At 41.7% G+C, this 10112-nt stretch overlaps 1 protein-coding gene across 1 annotated transcript; it reads right to left on the reverse strand.

Moving 5' to 3' along the window:
- Nucleotides 1–4571: 4571 nt before the first annotated feature.
- GPR85 (G protein-coupled receptor 85) lies at nt 4572–9151 on the reverse strand. The gene is made up of 2 exons (XM_065048738.1): nt 8923–9151; nt 4572–7283 (listed from the first exon to the last, which is right to left on the reverse strand). The coding sequence occupies exon 2, from the start codon at nt 7106–7108 to the stop codon at nt 5996–5998; it is 1113 nt and encodes a 370-aa protein (XP_064904810.1). The 5' UTR covers nt 7109–7283; nt 8923–9151; the 3' UTR covers nt 4572–5995.
- Between the last annotated feature and the right edge of the window lie 961 nt (nt 9152–10112).

Raw genomic sequence — 10112 nt, forward strand, 5'->3', positions numbered from 1 at the left:
TCTTTAGTAATTTCTTCAATTTGCATAAGGATCTTAGCATGCCTGAGCTTGATGGCTATAGAATGAAAATAAAAGAGCTCAAGAAATGCTGTAGTTAATGGTGACATGAGAATTGTATCTATACTGCATATACACACTCGCAAAAAGTAGGCAAGCCAGTAGATTATAACCCTGCAGAAAAGGCAATGCATATATAATAACCACATTCATTGCAAAGATATCCTTAACAGATGTATTTCTGGCTATTCTTTCTTTCCCCTCCAACATACTTGTTTGTCAGAGTTTGCCTTTGCATTCTTAAAATTGAAACTCTAACGTTCCACGGAAATAAGAGAAAGAATGAACTGGAAGTGATTAGTTTGTTTTGGTTTGCTTGTTTGTTTGTTTGTTTTTCATCATAAGTGATTATTTACACTCTTCAACCATAAACTTTGTGGGTTTCTTTAAAATGTCACCACAACAAAATCACAGGTAGGTAGCATAAATGAAATTCAAATTAATCATTTCATACTTGAGATGCTTAATTCCACACTACAACAGAACTTGTCTTAGTCAACCAATGAAGGGATGAAAACATATATGCCTTTGACTAGATGGCTGTTTAATGAAGGTGACGTAGACTTTTGGTGAATTATCAAAGGGATCATTTTGAATAATCTCTGGAGACAGAAATTTGCCCAATATTTGGAGGTTTCATCACAGCTAATGCAGAGTTTGGTGAAGATTATATCACACGAGTTCTGCTTTTATATCTCTTGTGCTTATTAAATACAAAGCAAAATACAAAAACTGTGATGTGAAGAACAAGTGTCTCACTGGGCTGCATCAGCCAACTCACAGACTAATGACATTGTTCTTTAAATTTTTCAGGTACATAAAATCACTAAGTACTGAAAATGGCAATAATTGTTTTGTTATCTAAATTTTATGAAGCATATGGATGACTGCAATTATTTTATTTCAAATGGCTGAAGATTGTTGTTACTTATTTGCTTTTTAGACTACTAAAAAATTTAACTTATTTACTGTGACACTCCTTTGATCATCATATACTTATGTAATTACACAGTTCAGCCTATCAAAAAAAAACAACAAAAATCTTCACTATTTATAATGATCAATCTTTAAAATTCACCCTTCTTTTTCCACACTGGCTTCATCATACTTTTTTCTAAATTTAAAGCGTGAGCTATTTTCAGGCCTCTCAAGGAAAGTCGTGGTGTGTAATATCAAACTCTTTGATTTGTTGCTGGCTTATGCATTACAAAATGTCATCTTGTCCTGTTGTTAATGGTCATGGCCCCAGAATGCTGATGATCATCACTGACTTAGATCACTGATGTCCTCACATTCAAAATCACTTTAATAAACAAAAGCAGAGAACATATTGAATTTTAGTTTTGAAGAACGGCATTTCAGATTGAGCTTTCTCTTTTCTCTGAAAAGTCAATCAGATTAGTAGCATGTACCTATACAGAACTCAATGAATATAAACTAGAAGGAAGTTGTCCCTGTGGTATGCAGAATTGTACAGTCAACTCTCAGTTGTCTGTGGGTGTGTAACCCAGGCTGCAGATTAGCAGTGCTATGCTAAAACAAAGCAGAAAAAAAAGGAAAAACACCCACCATTTTTCTTTGAATTTCTGATCTCACTTTTTGCTTCAGCTTAACTTCATTCCTCGATAAATGTAATAAACACAGAAAGCTTTTATCTAATATGCATATGCTTTGCATTACCTATGTTATAGCTTTACAGGGGTTAGTTTGCTCCATTTCTATTTTCAATAATTGAGAGCTGACTGTGTAAATATGAAAGAGCCGAGCAACCCACAGTTTTATTCGACATTTGCTAAAAAGCAATTGTTTGTCAAAATACGTCTCTAATGAACCTCAAAAATCATCAGAGTTCCTTTTTGCTGTATTTTTTAAACCCATGAGTAATAACAGCTTCGTGCAATACTGGACTCCTATTAATATAAGTAAAACGTTCACATGCTTGAAAGGCAAAGCAAAGACAATACAAGTGAACAAACTCAATGCGCTTAAAAGGAGATAGATACAGTGGACTCCTCTGCCCCCAAGGGCTAGAGACTGATGGAAAGCCATTTTGTAATGATATTTTGTAGCTGTACCAAAACCAGCATTAATAAGCCACTTAATTAGCATTAAGTGGCTAACTGTACATTTTATTCATTTAGAGGGACATTAGCACCGAACATACTTTAAAAAAGCCATGTTCTTGGGCAATGCAACAATAACACTGGTTTCTTTATGAAGGGGTTGGGAAGTTGTTTCCTGCTGCCCCCTCTCCATTCTCAATTTCTCTGCATAACCTAGATCGCACCTTCTTCATGACCAAAGCCAAAAGCCAGAGATACCTCTTGGTGAGCATCATGGGATGATGATTCCATGGACTACAAAGGCAGCTGGAAGGAACTGACGCTCACTCACTGTATTCAGGCAGGGAAGCTAGACGCTGACAAACCTTGGGAAGCTGCTGCAGGAGCTTATCTACTGGGGAGGAGGGATGGCGGAGACACTTCTTAAGGAGCAGCAGAAATACAAGACTCAGCATATGAAACATTTAATCTTGAAGAAGAGAGAGGCTGCCAAAGGGCCAGCGGGGCAATAGAGCTGGAAAGCAAGAGGGACAGCCAGCCTTTGCTCCATGGAATCTGTTCTTACCTTTTTTCTGCCACCAGGAAAATGAGAACAACTAACTTCACATTACCCATGAGCATTAAAGATCATTGCAGATATAAAATAGCGTGATACTCTTTGCTAATCTGAAACGAAGAGTAACCTAGCAGCCCTGTATTCTACCTTTGGCAACAGCTTAGCTCCTGTACTAAAATGAAAGCAAAAGGCTTTCCATACTGTGACATAACAGTATACTCCATTGGAATAAACCTACTTGCTTCTTTGAATTTATACCCTAATACATTAGGTTCGATATGCTGACTAGGATCAAAATGACACCGATGACAAAAGCACTGCTCTAATTCATGTGTACATATAATTCTTGTAGGAAGCTCTCCAAACTACTTGACATCCTGTGCCAGTGAGTTCCACTGAGTAAGAACTTTGCATAAAATGTTACTTCACATGTTGCCTTTTAATTTCACTGAACATCCCCTTGTTCTTTTAATACTGGATAAAATAAAATGAAATACTGTAGTCGCAAGACTTCTTACTGGAACAATTATAAAAACTCACTTTAAAAAAGTACCTCTCCTCTGTCAGGTAGTAATAGAGTTGCGTATTTTTCAGTTGGCCAAAAGCATTATATCCATATCAAAAGAAAAACATTTAGCAAAATATTTGCTTTCAGACTTGTTTACTGTTTATTATTTTAATTTACATAAGTTACTGCTTGCAAAACTTCCAGGGATTTTTTTTCCCCACTGCATAGTAAATACAGCCTTCTTAGCGTTTCAGAAGCACAGTACGATAGAAACGTTAGGGCCTGCTTCTGCTCCAAATGAAGTTAATGGGAAAACACCAACTGACTTTATTAGGAGTTAGGTCAGGCCCCAGATTTGCAGCTTTTGAAATTTCATCATTGAAAATTTTCTGGCTAATGTTCAGAACTGACTACTTCTACAACTAGAACACTATTTACAACTTTATTTATATGTACTTCTTTATTACAATATGTAATATCAATGTTCCTTGTAAAGGTTACTATTTTATAGAAATTAGACTGAAGTTATTGCCAATCAACCTTTAATAAACTTAAGTGGGATAACTTTCAGAATTTTTCTCAACATGCGATCCAGTTTTTATTCACTCTTGCTATCTTTCACAATTGCTTAACTACCTTAATTTCAAAGCCTTTTTCAGTGTAATAAAAAAGTCCTTTTGGTAGAAGTTTATTGGTCCCATTTCAAATTACGTTCTAAAACATTCTTGTACCGATGAGGACTCATTATTTTAGCAATTTTTCTGTTTCAACACAGTATATAAAGCCATGCCTCTCAACCAGTCAACCTCAGTATAAAAGTGTAAGTGAGGTCAAACAGATCACTCACTAAATCTTTGATCAAGTTGTCTGATCACATATAGACACAACTCTCTGAATTGTTGCATATGCTGTATAATGTTATCATACAAATTTAAGCATTTCCATTATTAACTGCTGCTTGTGTATGTATATATTAATTTGCTAGTCATAAAACTACAGCAAAGGACAATATATACTGATACTGAATTAGGACCTCTGGTCTTGTCTCTCCAACAATTAAGAAAAATCCGTGTTCTTCGTGATTGACCAACGCATGATGTTGTGCTTCAAATATACACATTTTCCAAAATTAAACTGTGAAGGTAACGTCAAATACTGTGTTGTAACTTTAAATATAACTGACATATTAAAACAGATAGATGGGTAATTATGATAAACTACACAATAGTGCTACTGTAGTTAATATCATTTATCAATCCTGTGGTCCCCATCATTCATGCATTTACAGTTTGGGAATACAGTGATGGCAAAGGATAATAATTCATAATGGCTACATTCTCAGTACTTCATGCTAGCTCGCTAGACAAAATAAAAAAGGTTAATTGTATAACTGGAAAAATGTAAAATTTTATTCCAAGAAAATTAACAAGCTACACAGGTAAATTTTGGCAAATGCAACTTTATATTGAAATCCACACATCTGTATCTTAAAGAAGGAAAGACTCACAGACTCTAATGTATTTCTAAAATACTAAGAAATCATATTATATGCTTCCACAAGTTAAAACTTAAATAATTTAAAACAACCAATACACCAAAATGTGCAGAAAATATAAACAAGACTGTGCCTTCAGTAGAATAAATGCTTCACAAATTGTGCAAGATATCATACTAAGGCTGCGGTCTCCCCAATGACAGCTGTCTTAAAATATAAACATACATCAACTGCCTGTGTTTCTCAGAACAAACTAGAAAGGGCGGCACACCTAGAAAAAAATCATATCATCCCAGTGATGTGCATACTGATTTTGGGAACCGTTGGAGTAAAAAGGAAAAAAGAGGACTAAGTGATCTTTCATGCACTCCCAAATGACTGACCAGAGTTATTAAATTTTTCTTGCTTATTTGCTTCAATGCTAAACAAAATGGAAGATACTAGATAACCCTTTAAGGCAACATGTGTTTATTCTGTATAATTATAACTGTTCAATTATGACTGGATATTATCATCAACGTTGCCTAACAGACTGATATCTAGCTTTTTAAAAAATATAAATAAGAGTCTATTAAACTTTATACCAAATCAGCAAAAAACACAGAATACAGTTAAAAGTTAGTAATTTCACTGTTAAGGAAAATGGTACTTAGAAAGAATAATGTATTTGGAAAAGAAAAAATAAAAACAAAAACAAAACAAAACCAAAAAAAGTGAAGTCTAAATCTGAACAAAAATACTGCTTTGGAATGCTCCCCAAAACTTACTCACAAGGCAAACAGATTTGTAAGTGTGATAATCCAATAATGCATGGCACATCTTTAATCAGTTACAGTACTTGAGTCCCCAGTTTTCAGTCTTTGCAAAACAATAATTGTATGAAATGTTTTAAAGGTCTTCAGATGTCTAAAATTAGTTTATCAACACATTAACCTCATATCAACTTAATTTATTAAGATGTCCAATGCTAATCATTTTGATGGTCTTACTTTATGTAGTGATATACACAGCATTTAGCACTGATACTTAGCACCTGCTACTTTCATAATCTAGATTTCAACCACATAAAGGAATTCAGGGCAGTAGTTCAGTCCTTTGTTCTTAATTACAAACCTTCAGCAGTGGTCAGCAGGAACATGTTTAGGTTTAAAATAGGATTAGAGGTGAGCTATTGCAAAGACTGCAGAATGTTGCCCAAATCCTTACAACTGCTGACATCCCATTCTTGATTTTCTTCTCAAGACATGGCTACAGGCCACAATTGCTTAGCAGAGAATGGTAGTGTTTCACAAGGCTAAAGATTTACAGATGCTCCCTCATATAACACAGTAAGGTTCCCTTGGTAACCTGGATTTTCTGCAGTAAAGAAGGGTTGTGCTGAAACAGCGCCTCAGCTCCCTGTTGGAGAAAATGCAGACAAAAGGATTGATTCCAGCTTGGGCAAAACTCATCCAGACAGCGGCCGTTAGAAATCCCCCTGGTACTACTGGCCCTCTTGCAAAAACTCTCCAGTAACAGGCTACCAAATAGGGACCCCACAAGGTCAGAAAGAGGAATGTCATGATGTAGAACATTCTGCTGATTCTCTTCTCCATTTTGAACTCATCTAAAACCAGTAGCCTTCTCCTGCCTGTGGTGTTCGCGTTTTGCCTGATTCCCAGCAAGGTTGGAGGTGTGGGACCCCTTCCAAATCCAGCCAGCCAATTAGCAGCTGCTTGACCGCTCGCTCCGGGACCATGGAAAGTCCAGTTCTGGCTCACTGCTGCAACAAACTGGACTGGCTTCATTTTCCTGCGATCGTGAACAAAAAATATCAGCTTGAGGTAGACAAGCTGTGTGGCTAGGAGGATAAGGGCAAGAAGAAGCATAAATCCCAAGGAATCATTAGCCCTGAAGGAACGATGCTGGAAAGTGCATTGGTCTTCCTCCCTAATGAACGAGTAGGTGCCCACGTCTAAAACTGGGGGGAAAGCCATGGCTACAGAGAGGGTCCACACCATACAGATAACGGCCAAACAAGTCCAGAAGGTCAGTCTTTTTGTATAAAAACGGTGATGAGCGATAGCTAGGTATCTGGTGACGCTTATGCAGAATAACATGAAAGCAGTGTGAAAGCAGGACAAAACCCCCAAAAAGGCAATCACTTTGCAAGTAAGAGTCCCATACGTCCAGGTAGAGCCATTTTTTACAGAGGTGAAAACAAACGGGAAACAAATTGCAGATCTGAGGATATCTGAGCAGCAAAGATCCAACAGGAAGTAGTAAGGAGCTCTATGCAAGGTCTTATCTTTGACTAGCAAAATGGAGATCAGAAGGTTACCCACCACACTGACTCCTATTATGAAACCCAGTGAAGTCAGTTTCAGAAAAGCTGTTAAAGGAGAAAGATTTTGTAAAATGTTGTCAGCTGCATGGCTGTAGTTCGCCATAGATGGATGGATGATATGTATATTGCCTCAGTCAAGTCTCATGATCTATATATAAGAACAAGGAAAAAATAGATCCATACATCTTACTGAAAGTGTAATCCACAAACAGAACTGATCTTGTGTCTAGTCATACAGTACATCCTCTTCTTTCTGATTTGTCATGCCATCAAAATATCTGAAAAAAAACGAGCTATCAGTTCTTAAGTTAACAAGAAATGATGTCAGAAAGTGCTAACAAAGATGTTAATTTATGGAAAACCAAACGAAGTTGTAAATTTGAGTACTATTGTTTGTTTTTAAAAATCAAGGGGCTTTTTTTTTTTTTTTTTACTTACTGTTCAGCATGATTGATTATTGGCATTTCGAAGATTTGGCTTGTTACAGTTTCAGAACTGACCGGTGCCCCTTATATTTGGTAGCAGATATAATTTTACAGTTAAAGCCTCAGAGATTTTATGAATCAAAAGATTCCCAGTTTGCAAGCTCAAGAGCTAATCACTGACATATTTTTTAAAAATCCCCAAAGACTGCTGATATTTTGACATTACCTACATTCATTTTATGGCTACAGTATTTGTCAATGTTTTAGAGGCAGCTGCTGTGTTGATACGGATCACACCCAAAGAAACCCTGCAGAATTTATGTTTTTTAACCCAAGTCACCAAAGCACATTAATCACACTGTGTTAGTTCATGCACATTGTAAGAGAAACAGCATTCATTATCCCCCTCCCTTCCTCCTATAAACCATAATTTTATCATTTAGGCTTTCAAATAAACAGATATGCTAGACAGTCGATAGCACTATGCTTAAGGGTCCATGTCATCCCCCCCCTATTTTAATGCAAATCTTTAAAGTCTGAACATAATTCATAATAAGCAATGGCCAGTGTAAATACTGAGTAAAAATAGGCAACACACCCAAGACATAATGCCCATCCTTCTGGGAGGGCTGGTTTTAGTTATGCTTAAATAAATATATAATAAATTGATTTTTTTAGCTAATTAGGGCTCCATGATTCCCACTAATCCTCCCATTGAATTGCACCGGAACACATCTCATGCAATAAAATGAAATAAATTAAAGAACAGCCTGGTGCTGCTGGGTTGGCCTTTTTTTTTTTTTTTTTTGGTTGGTTGGTTGTTGTTGTTTTTTATTTTTTTTCCCTTCCAGAGCTGGGGACAGGAGCCACAGCAGGCATGATCAGGCTCCTTCGTTATTCACACGAAGTGTTTCCTATGCCACCTCGGGTGTACAAAGGATATTCCCACTGATTCCCAGCAAAATCTTTCCATTCTTACCGTCCACAAAAGAGCCTGATTGCTGCTGTGTAAACAGAGGCTGATCAGATCATGGCATCGTTTTAAAACCATGAAATCAGGCTCCCCCTCCCCCCTCCCGCCAGCCCCGCCGCTTTGCACACCCCCCACCCCGGTGGAGCTGTCCCCGCGGCGCCGGCCCTGCCTGCGCACACACACACGGACACGCACACACACTCACCCTGGCACACGCACTCACACTCACAGACAGCGCTCCCCCCACGCACGGCCATGCAGGGCTGGACTGCGCCGCGCTGCAAGGGAGCCCGGGTGCCGCTGCCTGGCAGCCGCATCTGCCGGAGCCATGCGAGAGCCTCCCGCGGCGGGGAGCTCGGGAGAGCGGAAGAGGCATCGTCTGCCAACACTTCCATCATGCCGCTTCTTTAGAAATCACCCCCCAGACCCGCTCCCTGGGGGGGGGGAGCCCTCCCCGCACGCACCTGCAGCTGCGGCAGCCTCGGCACCCCCAGGCTCCCCCAGCCCTTCTCTTCCTACCTGTTGGTGCCGGAGATCCCCACATGCCAGCGCTGCTCCTTCCCGCCGACACCGGGCTGCTTTACGCCGGCCGTCTCCTTTAGAACCCTTTTATTTTCCTCCGCCGTCTTTCATTCTTTCTCTCAAGCCTTTCCTTTTTCTTTCTTTCTTTTTTTTTTTTCTTTTTTGTTTTTCCTCGGTACCTTGACTGGGAATCCAGTCAGTGGCTCGGGCGGCGCATGCTCACTGCGCCTCCTCCCTGCGCGCCGAGCCCCGTCCTCCCCTGTCGCAGCGGCACAATCTCCCCCAGTAACGCAGCAGCGGCGGCGGCCGCCTCAATGAGGGCAAGGCAGCCTCGGTGGCGGCGGCAGCTCCCGGTGCCCCGGTGCGGCCAAAGCAACCTCCGCGGCACCGGCGCTCTCCTCAGCGGCGGGCAGGCAGCCTCCGCGGCGGCACGCTCCCATTGCGATGCATAGCCGAGCTGGATGTATTGGCGAGCCTGAGCGAGCCAGCTTGAGGAAAGGGAGGGGGAGGAATTAGGTCCTGCGCTCCTTGTTTATGCCTTTGAACTCCCCCTCCCGCCCCTTTCGCTGAAAATGGGGGCTCAGAAGCAGCCGCCGTGCCGCACGTCGCAGCCCGTCAGGAGGGGGACCGGGCGGTTTCTTCAGCTGCCGCGGCTCGGGTCCTCCCGTTGGCGGCTCGTTTTCTTTCCTCCCGGTTGCCACCCTGTGAATTCGTTCTTCCCAACCCCCGAGCCAGGAAGGGCTCCTTAAAAGCACCGCGGTTCGCGGAGGGCGTATTTTCCGCGGGGCCGTTCGGACCCCGCACCTTCCCCCCGGCTCCGCTGCCTCCCCCTCGCAGCCAGTAAAGCGGCTCCTCAACATTCAGCGAAAGCCGGCGCAGAACTGTCAGCGCGCTGCATGGCGACAGCGATGAATTTTAATGTCAACCTGTTCCGTCCGTAGCAGGGCCAGCATCTCCCCCCGGCGCGCAGGGCCGGAGCGGCGGCGGCGGCCGCGCAGGACCGCCCGCCCCGCTGCCCGGCGGGGAGCGATGCCGGGCCGGCCCGATGATGTCATGCGGGCCGGTGGGCCGGGGCGACGGCGCCGGGAGGCGGCCTGTGGCCTGGGCCGCCGCCGGGGGCCTGTCGCCGGCCGCCCCGCCCGCCGGCCCCGGCCCTTGCTGGGTGCCACCGCGGTGAAACTGGGAGG

The sequence above is a fragment of the Columba livia genome, chromosome 1 (assembly GCF_036013475.1).
Source record: "Columba livia isolate bColLiv1 breed racing homer chromosome 1, bColLiv1.pat.W.v2, whole genome shotgun sequence".
Classification (NCBI taxonomy): domain Eukaryota; kingdom Metazoa; phylum Chordata; class Aves; order Columbiformes; family Columbidae; genus Columba; species Columba livia.